This window comes from Rhipicephalus microplus, chromosome 8 (assembly GCF_043290135.1).
Source record: "Rhipicephalus microplus isolate Deutch F79 chromosome 8, USDA_Rmic, whole genome shotgun sequence".
Classification (NCBI taxonomy): domain Eukaryota; kingdom Metazoa; phylum Arthropoda; class Arachnida; order Ixodida; family Ixodidae; genus Rhipicephalus; species Rhipicephalus microplus.
In genome coordinates, this window is record NC_134707.1 from 71,308,753 (window position 1) to 71,332,337 (window position 23,585).

At 44.1% G+C, this 23,585-nt stretch overlaps 1 protein-coding gene across 1 annotated transcript in view; it reads right to left on the reverse strand.

Annotated features, from left to right (window-relative positions):
• Positions 1–16,199: 16,199 nt before the first annotated feature.
• The window catches only part of LOC142769146 (uncharacterized), a 54,524-nt gene continuing 47,138 nt past the window's right edge, over positions 16,200–23,585 (reverse strand). Inside the window, exon 7 of the mRNA XM_075872097.1 lies at positions 16,200–16,560. Within this exon, the coding sequence (XP_075728212.1) occupies positions 16,553–16,560 (8 nt within the window). The 3' untranslated portion in view covers positions 16,200–16,552. The remainder of the gene's footprint in view (positions 16,561–23,585) is intronic.

Consider the following 23,585-nt stretch of genomic DNA (forward strand, 5'->3'; position numbering starts at 1 on the left):
TTACTTCTTGGCTTGGATAGTGCTTGCCTCTTTAACTTGTCGCTGGACCTTGACACTATGACTCTACGCCAAGGGAAAGACATCCTCCATTCTCGTACACAGAACCAAACCACGGTTAACAAGGGCGCGTCTTTGCAAGGTGTTGAAGTTTGTGATGTACTGCATCTAAATAAAACTCAACAGTTGGCATTGAAGCAGCTTATCCACAAGTATGATGACATTTTTTCAAAGTCACAGACAGACATTGGTTGCATCAACGGCGAAATGCATCGCATTCATCTCAACAACAATGTTCCCATTCGTAGAGCTCCCTATCGATGCTCCGAAACTGACAGCGTTGAAATGGACAGACAGATCAATGAGCTTCTCAAGCAAGGTGTCATACGACTATCTACCTCCCCATACGCTGCGCCAGCACTTATGGCAGAGAAAAAAGGGGAAGGACGCACGCGCTTCTGCATCGACTACCGCAAGCTCAACGAATTGACGGTGCCTGATTATCAGCCCATCCCTCGCATCGATGACGTTCTCGATTCTCTGGGGAAATCTACGTACTTTTCGACATTAGACATAACGTCAGGTTACTGGCACGTGAAGATTCACCCTGATGACATTCCGAAAACGGCGTTTGTCACACGTACCGGTCACTACGAGTGGCTCGTCATGCCTTTTGGCCTTCGGAATGCTCCGGCCACCTTCGAACGGGCTGTCAAATTCGTATTAGCAAAACACCGTTTGCAGAACGTCACGAATTACTTCGATGACATTGTTGTCTACTCTGACACGTTTCCAGACCATCTGAGGCATCTGGAGGGCGTTTTGAAAGCTTTCAAAAGCGAAGGCGTCAAGCTGAAATTAAAGAAATGTCAATTCGCTCGAACCTCCATTGAGTACCTGGGACACAAGGTTTCGCATGGCACCGTCACTCCAAAGCAAAGCAACGTGGACGCAATCTTACGGTTCCCGACACCATCACGCCCTAAAGAGTTGCAGCGTTTTCTCGGCACTGTCAATGTTTACCGGCGATACATCGACCACTTCAGTCAAATCGCTCACCCACTGACGCGCCTGCTCAGCAAAGACGCCACCTGGAACTGGGATGCGGAGTGTGAACTGGCTTTCACTCAGCTCAAGAAATGCGTGACGGAAGAGCCAATCCTTAACATCTACGATGCCACTAAGCCTTGTGTGCTATACTGCGATGCATCCAACAGAGGTATCGGCGCCGTCTTGAAGCAGGCTGATGATGAAGGTAGAGAGCACCCAATCGCATACCATTCACGGAAGTTACTAAAACACGAAATTAATTACGCCATCACAGAACTCGAATGTTTGGCAATTATTGACGCCATCGATAAATGGCACTGCTATCTACACGGGAAACCTTTCACTGTGATCACAGATCACGCAGCGTTGCAGTGGCTTAAAAGCATCAAGAATCCCCGAGGCCGACTTTTCCGGTGGTCCTTGAAACTCTCCATGTACGACGTTAACATCAAACACCAAAAGGGCATCGACAACATTGAAGCTGATGCACTATCCCGAAGCCCGGTAGTTCAACTCCTATCTGCTGAGCAACTGCGAGAGCATCACAACGACAAACCACCCGGAAAGCATACCATTGAGAACGGACTGAGTATAGTGACACGCAGGGGAATACGAAAAGTCTATGTGCCTTTTGCCCTCCGGTCTTATCTTCTCCAAAAAGCTCACGACGCTTTCGGTCATGTCGGGGTAAAGAAGACGCTGCGGCTTCTCTCTCCACAGTACTATTGGCCCGACATCATCACCGACGTGAGCGAGTACATACGCCACTGCGATACCTGCCAGCGCTGCAAGAAACCGAAGAACAAACGATTTGGTTCCTTGGAGTCTTTGCCACCAGCGGAACAACCGTTTGATCTTCTGGCCATGGACACTATCGGAGGTTTTGGCAACTACGGCTCATCCAAAAGATTCATTCACTTAGCCGTTGATCATGCCACCCGCTATGTCTGGGCTTTCGCACACAAGAATGAGACTTGCGACGCGTACATCTCTTGCCTGAAGAGTATCTTCGCTGCTGGAAAGCCGCGGAAGTTCCTTTCCGACCGCGGCACAGGATTCACTGCCGGCAAATTTAAGCAGTTCCTCAAGCACAACAATATTCATCAGCTTTTAACAAGCTCACAACGCCCGCAGTGTAATGGCCTAAACGAGCGCACTAATCAGACGATCGTTACTCGCCTCCGATGCAAGATCAACGATGAACCCCGAAAACCGTGGCCACGTCTCCTCTCGGACGTTGTCGACGAGTACAATAGAACGCCTCACGAAGTCACAGGCTACCCACCCTGCTTTCTTATGTATGGCACACCATCGTATCCCTATCTTCTTCCAGGCGTTACCGAAAATCTGCAGGAAGCTCGTACAAACGCAGTCCGCAATTCAGTAGCATATCACGAGAAAAACAAGATCATATATGACAAGAAGTTCCTTCCATTAGAGCTTCAAGTGGGAGACTTTGTTCTATATGAAACACCCTGGCACCCGAACCACGGCAAACTCAGCGCAATAATGGAAGGACCCTATAAGATCATACGCAAGATTTCGGCAGTTAACTACGAGATCGACCGCAGCGTGGCTCCACTCGGTCGCCAGACTGACATCGTTCATGTCGGGAGACTTAAACGATATCATCCGCCCCTGCACCTACGTCTCTCTCGGGGGAGGGGGGAAGCGTGTGATGAACCACACGAGAACGGTGTGGTGGAATGGTAGAGAAGGAGGAAGACGAAGACAAATAAATGGTTCATCGTACAGCCATCACGCCTCCTGCGTCACATATATATATATATATATATATATATATATATATATATATATATATATATATATATATATATATATATATATATATATATATATATATATAATGATTGATTGATTTGTGGGGTTTAACGTCCCAAAACCACCATATGATTATGAGAGACGCCGTAGTGGAGGGCTCCGGCAATTTTGACCACCAGGGGTACTTTAACGTGCACCCAAATCTCAGCACACGGGCCTACGACATTTCCGCCTCCATCGGAAATGCAGCCGCCGCCGCCGGGATTCGAACCCGTGCCCCTGCGGGTCAGCAGCTGAGTACCTTAGCCACTAGACCACCGCGGCGGGGCTATATATATATATATATATATAAACTGAAAAAGTTCTTTCAATGGGCCTAACGTACTTGGGAACAGAAGAAACACAACTTAGTGGTTGTCTCAGTTTCATTAACAACGGTTTCAAATGGTCCACCGGTCAAAACCCTTGGTGATAAAAATAAAAGAACCACTGGGTTGTGTTTCTTAACTGCATATATATATATATATATATATATATATATATATATTGATGTATTAGGGACGTGGCCTGGCTCATACCCCATGTTTATTCTACTCTGACTTCTTCTTCCTCAGCCTCTACCTTCAGTCAATACCTACTTACGTTACATGATTCCCCCTCCCCCCGAAAGACGGTATGAATTACCAACAAGAAAAAGTAATAAAAGAGGTTAAATAGTCACAAATGTCAAAAGTCACAATTGGTTCTATGCTCCAGAGTAGTTCCGTAAATTTTCGAAGACTTCAGTGGACAGTGCAGCAGTCCGGTTAACGCAGGAGTTCTGGTGATCGAGGCCGACTGTTGCGTTATGGATGGCATAACCACACTTTGGAGATCTGCACTGTTGGTAACATGGGTTGAGTTCTTGCGAGGAACGGACAAGAGTGGGAGTCCCTGTAGCATTTGAAGTTCGGATGTTGAAGGCGTCGAGTTGCGTCGCGTGACGGGAACAGACGGTGTGCTTCTAGTTTGCATGTGTGATGGTCGCAGCTGATGAAATCAGAATGATGTCTTGGTCTCTGCGTTGTACAGATGGTGCCTTCTCATCCCTTTCGTCGTTTTCTGCTGTTTCGGAGCTGTAATCGTAGGCGCAGTCTTGATCTCTTGCGCCAAATGCGTTCCTGGCGCCGATCCCTTATGCGAAGATGCCTGACGTATTAAATTTGTTTTAAGATCCTCCTTGAACATCGCACTGGTTTTCTTCACAACTTTATGTGGTGCCCAGTCGGCAGCTGGTAGTTTGTGGGCTGTTGTCAGGCACTTCGGGCAATGAAGATAATGCGTCAGAGTTGGTAGGAAGTTTTTCAGAAGCTTCTTCTATCCTGTTCACTACCAGAGGCTCTTGCGCATTGCAACGTGCAACGTTCGATGCGTCTGAGCCGTCGGTGTTGCTTCCACTGTAGAGTGTGTATGCACCAGATGGCGATGCATGAACCCGCGCGGAAGGGGCATGGCTCGACAGGGTATTTTCCCGATGCTCCAGGTCATCTACCATAAATACGGCGTCCTTATAAGGCAAATGGTGAGCGTTAGGAGCGCTTGAAGAACCGCGTGATGAAAACCCAGGTGATGGATCACGTATGCGAGACGAAGAGTGAATGGCATCAGGTGGTTGAGCAACGTCTCGGGTCATATGCTGAAGCGATGTCTTCGCAAATGCCGACTTTCGTGCCGAAAGGAGGCGCGCTCGATGGCTGTGTTTTTCCCAAAATACCCATTGTCGTCTGCCACTGAACTCGTGTGCCACTTCGTCTTGCGCCAGAGGTCTTATCTTTTTGTGCATTCGAATGGTTGAAGACTGCCTGTAAAATTGACGACTGAGTGTATTTTTCTGCGCATGGTGGGTTAAAATTGAGTCTTCGTCGTAGTCGTCAGTATATTCTCTAAACCAAACGATCATTTCCCATAACTCGTTGTTTTTAAATATAAGGGTGACGTAGAATTTGAAGGCCTCACCGGAGACGTAGTCGGTAAAGCTCGCGACCATCTCCCGTTCCGACCATGATGCAGCGGTAGCGTGGAGCTCGAACAGGTAGAACCAGTCCTGCACGGGTTCATCGCCCGCTGCTCCGGTGTACTTGGGGATGGGAAGGTCCGTCGATGGTTCCGTCATGATGGTTGCCACGGTGTCCAGTGGTGATGCAATTCTGTGGTCCGCGTTCGGTCACTGCGTCTCGCTGAGGTCTTCGATGATGATGGCCGGTTGATGAAGTGGTTGTGAGGTCTTCATCCTGTCGACTCGTGTGACGCTATGATGTATTGGCGACGTGGTCTGGCTCATACCCCATGTTTATTCTACTCTGACTTCTTCCTCATCCTCTACCTTCCGTCAGTACCCACACATATATATATATATATATATATATATATATATATATATATATATATATATATATATATATATATATATATATATATATATATATATGGAAAAAAGGTGTACACCGAAGCGCTCATTTTTGCGTGTTTTGACACAATAATTATTAGATCTAACAGACAATAACGCGAAGGAATGTATAGGGGAAGTTATTAGAACAAATGTAATGTAAATAAGAAAAAAGAAAAGTGGGCCAAAAAATAACCAGCTGTGAGCAGGAATCGAACCTACGACCTTCGAATAACGCGTTCGATGCAATATATATATATTTATATATATATTGTGTTTGTGTGTGTAAAGTAATATTATTCATGAAATTGCCAGATTTCGTGTCACTGCAATGGGGACGAGGACTGGATAGTTTGAAATATAATTTTATGTTTCAGTGCAACTACCCTTTCTATTGTACTACTGTTGTCCATTTTATTATCTCTTACCTCTTACTAATGGATTAATAATTGTAAGCCCGACATGTCTAACAGCCTCCGCATACAACGATAAGATTCCCCAAAGGTGGAATCTTAGAACAAAATATTATTCGATTTAAACACACCCATTCCCTTCTTTTGGAGACACTGCCTGGTACCCCCTGAAAGCAAGACAGAAAGCTTTTCTGCCCACACTACATCGATAGAACTACAGAATGTCATTCCCACGGTAGAAGAAAGATGGTAATCGACAGTCCCACCACAGCCCAGGTGATCGACGCCTGATTAAGGACGGTCGGTGAAAAAAAAAATACAGGGGATTCCGTGATACGCGAGGCCTTACCGTCACTGACTGCCGTCTACACTAAAGAAATCACCACATAAAAACACCAAACGCAATGCTTCTAAGAAAATGAGTACTCAGGATGCCACTCGCATAGCGCAGTTACCCTTGGATGTTTTGTTTATTTGTCTTTGCTGTTCTTCTCATTTTTTACGCGCAAGAATAATAAAAATGGGAGAGTGAACAGCATGTACCTTCATTCTTGGCGAAGGCTAGACCCTATATCGCTGACACTGTCAAAATAAACACTTCCGTTGTTACTTTTATTCTTCTTAATATATATATACATATATATATATATATATATATATATATATATATATATATATATATATATATATATATATATATATATATATATATATATATATATATATATACGTTTACGGGTATAAATTGGCAGCCGCAAGCACAAGACCGAGTTAACTGGCGGAACATGGGAGAGGCCTTTGCCCCGCAGTAGACGGAGTCAGACGCATGCTATATATATATATATATATATATATATATATATATATATATATATATATATATATATATATATATATATATATATATATATATATAGTCTAGTAGATCCTCCGTGAGCGGTCACAACGTGGTTTATTTCGACGTTTCGGCCTAGAGTCTGGCCTAGGCCAGACTCTAGGCCGAAACGTCGAAATAAACCACGTTGTGACCGCTCACGGAGGATCTACTAGACTATATGCAACGCTACGGCCACTCAACCACCATGCCTGCCTATATATATATATATATATATATATAAACCTGTGTGTGTGTGTCTGCGTGTGAGTGTGTGATGCTATGAATAATTGTGAGACGTGGCCTGAATCATAATAAAAAAAAAAATGCCAGAAAATGAAGTAGTTCCATGCCACGGAGCGGTTCCATGCACTTGCACAAAAACGTTTACAGGAAATGCTGTCTGGTGATATATAGGAGACTCGAGGTGGGGGGCGAGGTTGGCTGTTGCATTTTGGAGAGCATTACCAAGCCTTCGACATGGGAAATGATGATGACACAGCCTGGATATTAGTGAGGAGCGAAGAATGTTTGGAGTCCTTGTAGCGTTGGAAGGTCGGATGTCCTACGAAATGGATTTTGAGTAGTGGCTGCAACAGACGCTTGCCTTCTAGAATGCGTGCTTCTTGACTGATTGTGACAGCGTGATGTCGGTGTGCAAGAAGTGCTTTCGCGCCTTTCATGGCGCTCTCCGTGGTGTTTTGGTCTTTGTAACTACATGCGCAGAGAGCGTCTGTGGCGAGGTTCCCTCATCCGGAAATGTCCTACTTCTTGAAATGGTCCTCGGATCAAATTTCTTATTCTTCGAAGTTGTTCAAGTCGTGAGTGTGCTTCCATTGAAGTTTTTGTTCCTTTTTCACCCTTTTTTGTTTGGTTATGGTGCTGTGAAAACTTCGAGTGGTCATTGTCGGTAAATGAGCAGACGCTGTTGGTAGTCCCAGTGTTATTTACGAGTGGGATGCAAGCATGATTTGTGTCAAGGAAAGCAGTAGATACCTGTTCGTTTTTATTGGTGTGACTTGCATTCAGTAGTGACTCCACACTTTTTCGACTTTCGATTGGTCCAGCTCCTGAAAATGACATCGCTGCGAACATGGCCTTATGTGCTTCCAATTTCGTTTGTGTGTGTTTTTTTGCAGAAGAATTGAGCTAAACGCTCCTGAAGTGCAACTGCTTTTAGAATGTCAGTGGTTCAACAGAGTATTTGGGCATTATTTCAGGTGGTCTGTTGCGTGTAGAGCGATACCCTGAGGCGTGCGATGAGAGTGACGAGCCCCAGATGAGCATCGTGACACAAAACCAGATGGTGGCTTACGTAAGCAAGACGAAGAGTCAAGTACATTGGGTGCTCGAATACTGCCTTGATATATGTATTGTATGGAAGAGGTTAGTGTTGGCGATATTTGTGCAGATGGGAAACCAGGTGGAAGGTTGGGCTTGTAGAAAAAGGTCCGGGATGTCTTTTCATGAGCAAATGGCTGACTTTGCCTGACGGTATTGTAAACGTCTGCTCTTGACTCAAATTCATGAAGGCTACTTAGGACTGTGATTACTGAAGCCGAATGCATCAATATGGCTGGTTGTAATAAAATATTCATTATAGTCTTGGACTTGCTTTTGCTGACGTTGCTGATGATGTTGATGTGCAAGGTGTTGCGGTGGGAGCCCTTCTCGAACAACAGGCCGGTTTTCTTGACAACTTGATGTGGTGTCCAGTTGGCAGCTGGTAGTCTCTATGCTGTTGTTATACAGTTTGGCCAATAAATACAATGCTTCCGAGTTGACAAAAAGCTCTTTAGAAGCTTCTTCTACGTTGTTCACTACGAGGGGCTCTTATGCCTTGCAGCGTGTGACGTTCGATATGTCTGGGTCTTCTGTTGCTTCGATTGTCAACTGTATATGCACCAGACGGTGATGCGTGACCCCGTTCGGAAGTAGCATGGCTAGATATGGTATTTTGTTCCGATGCGTCAGCCCGTATATTATGAATACGGCATCTTTGTGAGGCAACCACTGAGCGTGAGGAGCGCTTGAAGAGCAGCGTGATGGAAAACCAGGCGGTAAACCACGTACAGAAAAAGAATGAAGGGCATCAGGTGGGTGAGCAACGTCTCGTAAAGTATGCTGCAGCAGCGACTTTAAAAATACCGGCTTTCAGGAAGCGAAACCTGATGAAAAGCTGTGTTCCTTGAGTAAACCTCAGGGACTGTGACGGCCGAGTGTGATGGTCTCCAGACGGTTGGTAATGAGAAAGTCCTTGTCATAGTCATTAAAAGGGACAATTTTTTCTTCTGTGATCTTTTGCATGATTCGTTGTTTTAGAATATGTGGGTGAAGTAAAATTTGAATGCCTCACCAGTAACTTATTCGCTGAGGTTTGTAACCATCTGCTGCTCCGACCAAGATGTAGCGGTGGCTAGGAGCCTGAAGAGCTTGAACCAGTCTTCTACGTGACCTTCGTCCGCGGATCCGGTGTACTTGGAGATGTCAAATTCAGCAGATGGTCCTGAAGTGGTGCTAATCGATGCGTAATGCTAGGTGCTTGTACAGTAGTGAAAGTATGGTCAGGGTGTCTTGCGGAGAACTGCGTCGAGGCTGAGGGACTGATGAAGGGGCAAGCAGGCCTTCATCCTGTCGACTCGTGTGATGACTGGATGACATGGCCTGGATCATACGGCCATGTTCATTCCTACTCTCCTTCTCCTTCCTCAGCTTCTACCCAACCAACGCTACCTTCTTGCGTTATATATATATATATATATATATATATATATATATATATATATATATATAATATATATATATATATATATATATATATATATATATATATATATATATATATATATATATATATATATATTATAAAGAGTCTGGCTTCGGTTGCCGTAGAATTAAGAAAAAATAAGTATACGCCTCTAAAAAACTGTTTATTGGTGACGTTTCGATCGGACACCGATCTTCATCACACAGACACACACACACACACACACACACACACACACATATATATATATATATATATATATATATATTGAAGTGGGCGTGGTAAAAAAGAAAAAGGCAGGAGTAGACTTGATGTATGAATGATTTATTTATTTCAAGGGCTAACTCGATGTAAGCCAGATGGTGATGGTAATATAACCAAAACCATGGGTCATACCCACACAGGGCTATGGAGGCGAAGATGCTGTAGGCCCGTATGCTCCAATTCAGGTGCACATTAAAGAACACCAGGTCTTCAAAATTTCTGGAGCCCTCCACAACAGTGTCTCTCTTAAATATATGGCGGTTTCGGAACGTTAAACCCAACATATAGATGTTGATATCGATACCCACTCAGGGGTATCGGCCAATAATTGATTACGTAACTTAGAGAGATTTTTTCTTATTCAATATTTATACCACCCCAAAAACATACTGTAAAACGAAAAAAGTACAATAATTGTTTTTTTGTTCGGATAAGACAGTACAGCCGTTAAGTTGGAAAGAAATTAGTAGGGTTAAACGAATTTCTTTTATGATAAAATAATTGTGCAGCAATACAGCTCACGCAAGTAAATGCCTAATTGTTTTAGTATCATGAAGCCAAGTGCAAACAGCATCAAAAGCGTTAATGTGGCTGAAGCCCAGATCCAAAACACTGCCGAAAATTTCGTTTTCTTTTGTGAAGTTCAGTCCCAGGCAAGTGAATACGATGACCTAAAGTCTTTTTCTCAGCAATCTGTATCGACTACATAAAAAACAGTACTTCATTGTTTCTGGTTGTGCACAAATGTTGCGGAGAGGTGATATCACCACACCAGCTCTGTGTGAATAGAAATTTAATGGGGGACATGACATTGAATTCTGCTTATTAGGACTTCCAATTGTCTTGTAGGACACCACTGCATTTGAAACGAAAATTTTAATTCAGAGACTTCTGTCAGTGACGTTATTGATTCATTAGCATCTGCACGAAGCGAAAGTTTTCTGTATCTTGTCGCAGTTATTGTGGCAACTTTGGAAGGACCAATAGTACTGGACCATTCAATGGCGCTTGTGCTAGAGAGTTGGTGATTTCATTCAATTTTAATCCCCAATGGCCAGGTACTCATAATAACTTCAGTGGCTGCAGCTGAGGAGGGCATAACCTAAGGGCCATCTTTAAGGCCACAGATTTTGTTGACGCCGTAATCTACGTACATGTTCACAGGGAATCAGTAGTTTTTATACTGTTATGGGCGCTCAATAGTAGCTTCCGCAGTGCTCGAATTATTGCCAACTGTTCAGCGTCAAAACCAGTTGTGAAGTATGATAGCCCGAATGAAAAAGACCAGCCAAGCGAATAAGAGTATACATCTGAGTTTTCATCCAATATCCAAGCATCTGTGGCTAAAATACTACTCGTTTCTTCGCTGGGAAGGCAATGCTGTAGCCGGCCTAGGATCTTTATGACTGGTATTTGTGTTTAGAGGAAAAACCGCATCGAATCGTATCTTGAGATTCTCATTTGAGACATGCGCTGCAAGCACGTCTTGAGTTTTCACATTCATTCTGTTTAGTTCTTTCTGGACAAAACTTCTCTGAAGGCTCAGAAATCATGGCCAAAAAACAAGGAAATGAGTATAGATCATTCATAAAATCATATTCAAATTATCTTAGCGCATAGCCATGCGATTTCAAAAATGTTTAAGAGGTTAGAATATAGAAACGACAAAACAACGTAGGCAATCACGCTTCCTGATGCGAAAACATAGATTGTTAAAAAACCTAGGTAGCCCTAGACACAATCTCAAAACCTCTCGTTGCAGCATTCCCGGCTGCGGCAGCTGCATTTCCGATGGAGGCGGAAATTGTGTGAGCCCTTGTGCTCAGATCTGGGTGCACGGTAAAGAACCCTAGTTGGTCAAAATTTCTGGAGTCCTTCACTACGGCGTCTCTCATATTCATATTGCGGTTTTGGGGCGTTAAACCCAACATATCAATCAATCAATTCTTGATTCAGTATAACCAGAGGCTCTATTTTGTAAGCAGGGCCACTGCAGAACAATACAGGCCAAATTATAATATTGGTCGCATTTACATTTTGTGTATCATCAACACTGTGTCTCTACGTAAACCTGTTTAGGATGCATTACGCGTAAACTATTTTGTTTCTGCGTAAATAATTTTTAGGTGAAAAGTCCAGTTTAGGATGCATTATGAAAGTCTCACTGATATTTAGGTGTTTCCATCTGTACAATAGACTCTTGTTTACCGCATATTGAGATTGAGATGGGATCTGCTAACGTGAATATTAACAATTCATTCGTACTTACGCTTGATGTCGTGCAGAGTGTCTCTTGCCAGTGATCCCACTGAGTCGCCTTCCTTTTTCCTCTGCTCGAGCTCTGGGTCCACTGTGTTTGTTGAATCACCCCTGGGCCACGAGAGAACCGTCCTAGTTACCAAAGATCAGGAGAGACGTGCACGACTTGTTGCTCATGACGACGCTTGTCTGCAGTTGCGTACACTGGCTCTGCGAGGTAGTTGACTGGTGATATTTGGTACACAACCTGATAGAGACCATAACACCTCGAAGAAAGCTTGTTGGACAGATCCGTAAGGGTAAACAGAAACTATTACCACAGCAGTGAGTTAAAAGAAATGCATGTAAACGTAGTTGATGAGTCATTGCGATGTGCTCGGGATGTCTGTTCATGTGACGGTAACACACCAGCAAGCTCGCGACAATCTTCAGCAGGTGCAGCTGCTCGTTAGACAGTAGCCAACTTTGAAGAACCTGGCCGTCAAAAAAGCAATGTGTCAAATTGTGGATAATCACCTACATGTAGATTTTAAAAAGAAAAGAAAGTGAAAATTACAGTGAGACTCAGCGTTGCAGTTTCTTGATATACGCGACAAAAGGCAGTACGATGTCCCGGTTGTAGTAGTTGGGTGAAGCGCAAATGGCCAACTTATAGCCAAAGCTACGTTTTCTCATACTAATAGCTTAACGGTTATATGTCGTGGCATTGTCATTATAAATGCGACGGCCGCTGAACAAGGCCTAATACCACCGCAAAGAAACAATTGGCATCGGTAGCTACCGAGGAGCTCCGCGCATTGACACTAGGTTTTTCAGTATTAAACTTGCAACGTCTTTTTGGTAGTAAAGGGGGCGCAGCTGTTACCTCGTTAGCTAATCCTCGTTAGCTGATACCTCGTTAGCTAATCGAAAAACCACATTGTGAGAAAAAAGTTGCTTTTCCCACTTGTCCTGATGTCTTATGACGTAAAGAAAATTTTACTTTTTCACCAGATGCCAGGTGCAATGCAGGGCTTTGCCAGTGTGCCGAATTTTTCTTAGTTTACATACATTCATAATACATTCACTTGAGGGCGAGTTCATTACGTAACCAGGCATTGAGTTTCCTGGTGTTCATAAGCAGCGAAATGCTTGTCACAAAAATTGGAAAGTTAGCAGAGTAATAATAAAAATAATAATATGTAGAGCATTGCGTACAAAATCACTCATAGACATTGAGACACATCGTAGAAGAGAGCTCTGGAAATTGAGACCCCATGATGTTTTTAACATGTTCCGGCATCGCATGGTAGACGGGCTTCTAGCGCAATTGCATTCAGAGCGTTCGGGTCAGCAGCCGAGAGTCATAGCCACTGCCACGCTTTGGTGGACACAGAAGCCAACTGGGTTTGGTGGGTTAATTTTTTTTTGTTACCCATCAGTTTAGCAAGACAAAGAACTCAATGTCGTACACTATTTTTCTAGCATATAAATTTGCTGCTTCTTCAAAGCTATCATTAGTTTTTGATATCATTGTATTTCGAGTGCTTTCGTTTTATCCCATGTGTGTCTTTATATCAGTTTCGTTTGACATATTACTTTCACTGGAGAAAAATTCTATGTATATATTTCGCGGAATTAGCAATTCTTCATTTTTCTTACGTCAGTACTCCAACATATATCAGCAGTACTGCTGAGCAGACATTCGTTCGCTCCATTTCCACAAACAATTTATGTTCCCAAAATAAGTATAATATTTTCATTTTTCCAGAAAAGTACTTTAAACTGCTGTCTCATACATAGTCCAGTTGAGTCGAACCCTTAAATCTCAAGCTTTATAAAGAACAGGAACTAGTATGAATAACAAGTACCTTATTATAACACCTTTAGAGTAATATTCCTACTTTCGGTACGAAGTCTCCTTCCCAGCCTAACTTGATGCCAGTGGTTGTCCTTCATAGTGGGGATGCTAAGCAAGTGCTTTTTTCATCAAAGTAAATAAGTAATTCACATAAGCATCATCTTGCCCGCCTTGCTATTAGGAGTAGAACTAGCTGAAGCAGTTAATAATAATAATAATAATAATAATAATAATAATAATAATAATAATAATAATTATTATTATTATTATTATTATTATTATTATTATTATTATTATTATTATTATTATTATTATTATTATTATTATTATTATTATTATTATTATTATTATTATTATTATTATTATTATTATTATTATTATTATTATTATTATTATTAGTGTGCGGCATTGAACATAACGGCGAAAAACGAAGTTCATCCGGCAGGTTCCACATACTAGCAGTTCGTACCTTCCTAAAGTTACATGCATCTCCAGACAGGAGGTTGCGATGTGTTTTAGTTATGGAGTGGACGTCCTTGTTCAACCCGCAGTGGTCTAGATTAAGGCGCCCACAAGTCATCGCCATACAGAAGCTCTTGAAAACATTACAAGTTAGCCTTCGTGAGGTAGTGGTACTAAGAACACCTTTTCAATCAATGAAAATAGAATTTGACAATATATTTCTTAATAATTGCAAAAATCTGCCCAGTAGATACCTGAATGCTATTTTAGAAGACCACCCGGCAAGATTAGAAATAAAGATTGTAGTAGCAACTGATGCTTCAGTTTGAGAAGAAAAGGCAGAAGTCGGAATCGTATTTTCATTGTTGGATTTGTATTTTTTCACTTTGTTTACCAGTTTTTACACCTATTTATGAACCAAGATTACTTGCACTTCTATTAGCGTTACGGAAATTGCCTCAATGAATAACAGATGCTATCATTCTTTCAGACTGCCGGTCTGTGTGTACTTCATTACCTGCGCCTAGTATGTCCAATGCTTCAAAAGTGTTTATGCCCACGTCCCAAGATATTTCAACTCATTAGCTTGGTGTAGACAGCAGGTCATGAAGGTTTAACGATCAATGAATATGCAGACGCACTCGCAGGCGGCTAACATAACTATCCCATAATTTTTATATTGATGACGCCAGCGTTTATCGCCGTGGCACGCTTTGAAACTTTTGTCATATCAAATCATTTCAAAAAATCTCGCTTGGCAATGCCTCATTTTTTCATCTTAAGTACCCCTGGAAAACTTTATGGTACTCCTCTGAAATGGCGGAGACATCAATTACAAGACTACGATGCACAGTCGCCCCCCCCCCCCCCTCTGAATTTTTATCTACAGAGGTATGGTCTGGCACAGTTTTCCTATTCCTCCACTGCAACAAAAGTGAATCTCTTCATCATTCCTCTTAACATGCAGGTTATATACAAATCAAAGGAAGAGACTGTTATAAGAACCTCTCTGTAGGTAGGCTTTAAATTTATCCCTTTCAGAGGTCTTTCCTTTGGAGCAAGTGAAAAGAAGTTTAACCACAGGAACGTTTGCAAGACCGTGTGCGATTTCAAAAGGCAACAAAACGAATAGAACGTTCAGCTGAGGCATAACATTCACTTAATTTCAAACCATTTTACCTTACTCGTTGTCTTTATTCTCTTGGTTGTGCTAGTATCCATCGTTTACCAATCTATTCTTTGTTTATACATCCCTACCTAAAAAGCCGGCTGGTAAAACAATTCGATACAAATGAGGTAGCGTTCATTTCATGGTTGATCCCTCATGGTGGGTTGCGCCAGGACTCTGAGGAATAACCAACCAAGCAACCCTAGTTCAAGGAACCAGTCGCATGCCCTATTCATAAGCTGCTTCAATCAGTCGCAGCTGTGATTCCAGACCGGCCTAGACAGCAGCGCTTTTCACCCCTCCCATATACTATTTATGTCGTCCATCTGTGCTGTGGAGTAGATCATGTTTAAAGTCTACCGAGTCATGAAAGAGTTCGTAATGTTCCTAGCATGGTCACCACCAAAGGATTTTGTTTACCACGCGAAAGTAGATAAATTTCTAAACGTTCCCTATAACCGTTAACAATCACTGCGTCGCAAATGTCTGGGAATTGCAGGGTACTCTATCGCAGAGTTCGGGCTCTCTTGGTGATCTGTAAAGGCTCGAGCTACTGCATCACCATGCAAGTTCTCAGTTACGACATCGTGGCCCTGTTCTCAGGCCTTCTGAATGTACTTTATTTGGAGGCACGTTTAGCAATTCCATTAGTGATTCGATGTAGTATTGTCATACAAAGGACGTGTAGAGCCATTCTAGTAAAAAAATGGATAACTGTAGAATTCATTTGCTTAACTTTTTATATACAAATATTTCATAAGAAAACAGATGATCAGTGTTCACAGTTCATCAAAGTAACGACGTCATACACTGGGCGATCACAAATACCTATTCAGGCACAAAACAGTACCGATAATTGCAGAAACAATTGATGCGTAAAGAAAACACTCGAAACAGGTTCGCCGTGGCATGTCCAGTCCAGTAGTTTATTCGTTAATTGGGGGGTAACTTCTTCTGAGGCAATTGTTGATACATCGACGAGCTCATCTGTGGTTTTTGGTGGCGACTAGCACAATAAAGCAGTTTTATGTCTTAACGTGAATTGTAGTCGTTCTTTGACGCTGAGCGCATTGCTTCAGCTTTAAAAAGTATGTTTTCTTTGACGCCCACTTGGCCTTTTAAATGAAGGATATATTATGTCATCATGATGGCCTTACAATTTGCTGTTTCCTATAGTCATTTTACATACAGCTTTCCAGTTTGGAGAATGCTCCTCACAAGAGTAGTGTGGCGATATGGTGAGTACTACAGTCATTTTCCTAAAAGGAAGAAAAAGAAGAATTGAGTCATAGGCTGAAAATATCTTTCCGAATACATACGCCTTGCGCTGTTTGAGCCCAGTGTGCAATGAATGTTAATCCTGTCATTCAGCCGCAGCAATACAACATCGATGTCTTTCTTTTCACAAGTACAACCCATTTTTTGTGCGATGCTGCACAGCAAGTATTAGTGACTTGTGTCATATTATGGCCTAAGTTTTTGTCAGTGCTCTCATAGATAATACGCAGAGTAAGCGTTTAGACGTCATACCGATCAAGATGACTGTTTCTTTAGTTTTCACGGAGAGCACAATTTAAAAATCCTTATTTCGTAGCCATAATGTAACTCAATCCTGACGAAGTAACAACAATATTAGGATAAAATATGAAAATTCTTCATTGTAGAATATAAAAAGTAGCCCTGCATAGAAAGGTGCTTAGGTATGCCCAAAAATTTTCAAAAGTAGACTACACTTTCTATGCTCCCGGGAAGCTTAGTGTTGCAAAATATGAATTCTCCTGAGAGGGAGGCGCGGTCAATGGCACGTTGTTGACTTCAAAAATATTGCAAAGCGATAGTTTGCACGACAATGGTACCGAAAACGTTATGCTTTTGTTGCAGATTTCACTTCTAAGGATCATTGCTTTCCTTTAAGGGTGAGGCATTTTTTAGTAGACTGCAGGCACTGTGAGCACTTCTATGTACGAATCTACCTATGTAGCCACTTCCACCTGGTTGCTCTCGTGATCGCCCCTTTAACAATGGGTAGACGTAACTTAGTATAGGATATAAAGTGGGATAACAAAGGTTAACTGTAGAAGTGCCTCAGGCAGGCTGGCCGACGTTTTGATAGGAAGACCTGTCTTTCTCAGAGGCGCTGTGTCATTCTTGGCGTGTTAGTTTTAAAAGGGTTAGTAGTCACATGATCTCCTGGTCGTGGCACGTGTCCCTGTTGATAATCCTCGTCTGAAAAAAAAAAACTATCAAGCAGGGGAGTGCAATACCACCTAACTTGAGGCGAGCACTGAACACCAGGTTGTCGAAATTTCCGGAGTCTCTCTGGCATCACTCATAATCATATTAGCAAGGTGTGCCATATTAGAAAGAGCAAGGTGTGCCATAATAGAGAAGTATATATTATGAGAGACGCCACAACGGCGTCTCTCATAATCTTATAAGCAAGGCGTACCATATTAGCAAGGCGTGTAGCATGGCGTGTCATGACAAACCATCTTCCGGGCATTTGAGGTTCATGCGTACTCTAGCACGTATTCGCTACACGTACTTCTGGCCCAAACTGTCCCGTACGGTCAAGCACTACGTGCAAACCTGCCGAGACTGTCAGCGTCGCAAAACTCCGACCATCAAATCTGCTGGTCTTTTACACCCTGCGTAGCCACTTCGGGAACCATTTCAACAAGTCGGCATGGACTTGCTAGGTCTATTTCCGAAATCTTCAGTGGGAAATAGCTGAATAATAATTGAGACTGATTATTTAACCCGTTATTGTGAAGCACGAGCACTCCAGCGCGGTACGGCAAGCAATGTCGCGGATTTGTTCATTCATGCTGTCGTCCTCCACCATGGTGCATCGGCCATGATTCTAACAGACAGAAGCACGGCCTTCACTGTCCAACTACAGGGAGAAGTGATGACACTAAGCGGCACCGTACATTGCCGAACGACAGCTTACCATTCACAAGCTAACGGAATAACAGAACGGCTCAATAAGACCATCACAGACATGATTTCCATGTACGTCGACGTAGACCATAAGAACTGGGACAGTGTCCTCCCTTTCGCAACTTTCGCATATAGCACCACCGTGCAAGAAACTACAGGATTTACACCATTCCGCCTGCTTCACGGCCGCGAAGTTACTACGAAGTTAGACGCCAAGCTCTTACCTGACGCATTTACGACCACCATCGAAAATGCTGACCAGTATGCGCAGTGAGCCAAAGAAGCTCGACAACTAGCTCGCTTGCGCGTTCGCTCTCAGCAACAACACGATGCTCATGGGTACAACCTTCGGCACAGAGAGGTCACCCACCACCCCGGAAAAAAAGTATGGCTTTCGAGTCCCGTACGTCAACGCGGCCGCTATGAGAAGCTCTTGCGTCATTATTTCGGCCCTTACCGGGTTCTTCAGCGCGTCAGCGATGTAAACTACGAAGTTATCGCAGAGCCCAGCATGCAGTCCTCCCTTCGTGGTGCCCAGCCGTACATTGTCCACGTGGATAAGATGAAGCCGTAATACTCATGCTGAAGACTTGCTCTTTCCTTCATGCAATTGAAAGCATCAAGTCGATAATTTTTGAGAGGGGGAGTAATGACACGAGCATGTAGTGGGTTTCTGACTGTTGCGTGGCTAGTGTCATCATTACTTGTTCGTGTCGCAGGATTTAGTCGGCAGAAAAGACGACAACGAACTGGCGCAGCTTGATCCAAGCTGTTCTGCTGTTTGCTACCCTGTTACTTGCAGTGATTTTATTACCGTGACAATATGGTGATTTTGGGACGTTAAACTTCACATATCCATGATACGAGGACTGCCCTCTTCTGCTTTATAGCTTTTTATTCTTTTCAGACGATGATTATCAACAGGGCCACCAGCAGAAGATGACGTTACTACTAACTTCTTTAAAACTAACACGCCTAGAATGACAAGGCGCCTTTGAGAAAAATAGGTCTTCCTAGCGAAACGCCAGCCAGCCTGTCTGAGGCACTTCCACTGTTCACCCTAATTATCCCACTACCGAGAGACACATACTCTCGGCTCCCATCTTGATTATGGGAAGACAAAAGCGTTTGACAAAATACCTGCAGCGACTCATGATATAAATGACGTGAAAATCTCGTCGTATACGTAATCAAAACTTTCCTGCGAACATGTGTGGCACATCCCGTAAGCTACCGACTCATGCAAAGGCGCGCAATGGCTCGGACGAAGCGGGCGAGAGGCGTATCAGGTGGCGGACGCTACACGAAGATTCTAAAGCAATCTCAACAATGCCCAAGCTATTGGGCGTGGTTTGCGCAAGGCCATGGTTTTACGCGTGACCGACAGGTTACCTAAAATTACAAAGGTAAGTGTCCGTAGCAAGGTAATCGAATATTTACTTGTAAAGCTTTCTTAGAGCATGTGTTTTAGCCTGAGGGTGAAAACATGAATATAAAACTCAAATTGCGGTGAATTTGTGTCTTAAAACGAGTCTTTATTGTGATGTTTCATAACTTTGACGTCAAAGTTGGGGTGGCCATACACAACCGTGAGGAAAAGTGTACGAATATATTGGGGCAAGCTGAAATTGGCATTCACGCCACTTAGGGAAGAGCTGTTTGCTACCGATGACATTTCTATGACAGCCTAATCGTAGTGGTCTTGTGGTTATGGCACTAGGCTGCTAACCGAAAGGTCACGGCATTGAAACCCGGCTGCGGCGGCAGCAAGTTCGTTGGAGGCGAAGATAATTTGTGAGCATACGCACGCACGGTAGTGTAGCAGCCTAGATAATCACTAGCGCCACCTGTGGTGCCATGACTGCAGCTCAACTGCAGGCCCTAGTGAGAGCTGGGACTCGTTAAGCTCGCTGCCACCTTCGGCGAGGAGGGCACGTTTTTCACTATGTTCAAATAAAGCGCATTCCTCTGGGTTTACCCTGTGTCAGCTTTCATGCAGAGCGCACCCAGCCATCACAATGGTGCAGCCGGCCCCAAACCATGCCTGACACGTCGCCTCTTGCCCGCCTCATGAAGTTAACCAACGGACTGGTCGCACAACGCCAGTCCTTTTTGTAACGTCCGCCGCCTGATACGCATCTCACCTGCTGCGTCCGAACCATTTCGTGCCTTAGCCATTTGTTTTTACCAACAGTCGTGCTGACGCCCAACCACCCGCCCGATGGGTTTGACCTGCTGGTCAAACCCATGATGGGTTTGAACCATATAGGTTTGACTTGCCCGCCTTTTTACTTCTCATGACTCTTCTGCGGCTTTGTTGTGAACGCCATGCCGCTCGTGAATTGGATCGAGGCTATGCCTGAGGACCTCGCCGGGTTTAAAACGCACTTTCTCTGTGAAGAGTTGATCCTCCGAAACCTGGACGCCGCCAGGCCAAAAGAAGAAGTTATCAATCGCCTGCTCGACGATATCACCCAAAATCACCCAACGACACCTGCGTTGCCTCTCCCAGACTCCTCAGCGCCCAGCCCGGGCACAAGCACTACGTCGCCACCAACTTTCGATGCAGCCCAAAGTACCAAGTTTTTGACAGGGTTTCTTCAGAGCTCCTTCACTTGTCACAACGCGCTGCAGCCCCAGTCTAAGGCACTACTCTTCCAGACCTGTCCATATTGCCTAATACTTACAGTGGGGACGGCGGCATTTTAGTGTCCCACAGTATTGAAGAGTTGGAATGAACCCGAAACCTAGCTTCATGCGAGCCTTCAACCCTACTCGCTGTTGCTCTAGGAGAGCTTCGTGGAGCAGCCTCGGACTGGAAAGCAGTCATTGGCCGTCAGTGCCCCACCCGGGAAGCTTTCAGGCCAGCTTTCTTAGATTAATTCAGCGCCAAACAAACCTTGCTGCAGTAGCAACAAGCTGTTACTTGTTGCGTGCAAGCGCACGGAAAGAACCTTGTCAACTACTCTCTAGCAGATTCGAAGCTCATTTCGGGATGCCGAGTCACTCTCACCGACACTCAGCGCATTGAGTACGCCCTTCAGGGCATTGCCGACGGGAACCTAGCCAATACTATTGCAGCACAACGACCAGAAATCGTTACCGTGTGTAGGCACATCGTAAGGCAACTTGACGAAACATTGAGCCACTCGTCTCGTTGACTCTCCCGCACAGTGTATTCAAGCGCGAAGTTATCAACGCCAAGGCCAGATGCGCCCCGCCACAGTGAAGAGTGCACGAATGTTCAGGTACACAAGAGCGACGCAGCGAATTTCGGCTTTAAAAGTAAATCAATAAGAAGATCGGTACCTCACAATCTCCATGATTCATGATGCTTCTGTCTACCATCTTGGCCAGGACTTGACCGTAGCCGTGTGCTTCCAGTGTGGCCAAAAGGGACATCTTGCGTCCAAGTTCCCATCTAGAGCTACTGCGCCACCATCTGCAACACATCCTTCACCAACTCTACACAGCAGCCTTTCCGAAACCCTTGATAAATGGCTTGTCCAGTGTGCTCTTGTCAATGCAATAATTGATAGAATATGCCAACTTTACGCATTTTCCGACAGTGGATTTAAAGTGGCACTTGTTTCTCGTCACCTGATCAGTTCTTTGCCCATCGTGCCCTGAACAAGACCCCATCTAGTGGTCGTGGTAGGAAGGACAGTAGCTCCGGCTGGTGCCATCTGCTTAAAGGTTTCTGTGGAATCAATCACTGGTTTGGTCGAAGCCACCGCCCTGATAAAAGTGCCGTGTCACTTATGCTGGGTGAAGACTGGTTCTCTGTGTGTCACGCGCAGTTAGTGTTCCAGCCACCCATGCCAACTGAAATTGGCCATTCTACCACCAGAACAAGTGTGCAGTGCGATGAACGACTGTTGCCTAGAGTGTCGAATGCTGTTATGATCCAGGGCTCCTCCTTCATTTACCATGTATCTGGACATCACAGCCCAGAAGGCCTCCAGTGAATGCCACTCACAGGCCCAGATGAACACCCATGGCTAGCACTATTTTGCCAAGATGATGTTTCAAACAATAACAGCCATATTCCGAATGCAAGCAGACCTTTTCTCCAACAACTGAGGTTTGCATTGACCCATCCTTGCCCTGATCACTAGCCACATGCCAGCACATCAACAACGGGAAATTAAGAGCATTCCGTCGAAGCATGCTGAAGTCTTCACTCGTGGCGAGGGTAACTTAGGTCTGTAAAAAGGTGTGTAGCACTAAATCAACCTCCTTTCCGATGCGGTGCCCTACAGCAAATCCCCTTACTCTTGCTCTTTTGCAGACCGCTATTTTCTTGAAGCCCAAAAAGCACACTTCATTAGCAAGGCATCATTCTTCCACTTAAGACCTTAGTTTTTCCCCCGCCTTTGTGTTAACTATGTGCCCCTAAACAAGATGATGGCGAGTGTCGCACAGCCACTTCCACATGCGGATGATATCATGAATGACATTGCTTGTTCAGAGTACTTCGCCTGCCTTGACCTAAAGTTTGCTTACTAGCAAGTTTGTGTTCGTTGAAAATACCACGCAAAAACTGTTTTTCTTTTACCCACCATCGCACGTTTATGCAGACTCTCATGTGATTAGGGCTAAAAAGGCACCTACCGCTTTCCAGCGGGCCATGCAATTTATTTATGCCAACTTGTTGCCCCATTGCCCAGAGTGCAGTGGGCGGAGTACTTGGATGTTGTTCTGGTTTTTTTCGCCAATGCTTCATGAGTTTGCTAGGCTACTTGGTGAAGTTCATGGTGCACTCCGGGATAGTGGATTCAAAGTTTCCCTCAACAAGTGCAAGTTTGCTTTGTAGTCTATCAAGTTTCTTGGATTCGTTTTAAGCAAAAACGGCAGGCAGCCAGACCCTGCCACAGTCAAAGCCATCGTAAAAATCCAACAGCCTGCAAACAGCAAAGCAGTTTTGTCATGGCTGCAGACAGCCAAGTCCTGTTGCCGCTTTGTGAAGAATTTTTCTCGGATGCCATCATCATTGCAGACTCTCATTCGATCTGAGGAGTTTGCATGGACCAGCTACTGCGATGAGGCTTTCCAGCAAATACGCAAAGCATTAGCGGAGGCACCAGTACTGAACCATTTTGACCCAGATGCCCAAACCGTCATCGAATATTCAAGTCGCGCTTACCGGCGCAGAGAAAAAGTTGCATAGCAACGTTCGGGATTGTATTGGTGTCCACTGGGCCGTTACCATCAAGTTTCGACACTACTTGCTCGGCAAGAAGCTTTGCCTCTTGACTGATAGCTGGACTGTTGCATGCTTGGCAGCCAACATCAGGCCGTCCCGTCGTTTTACGAACATGCTGATGGATCTTACAAAGTC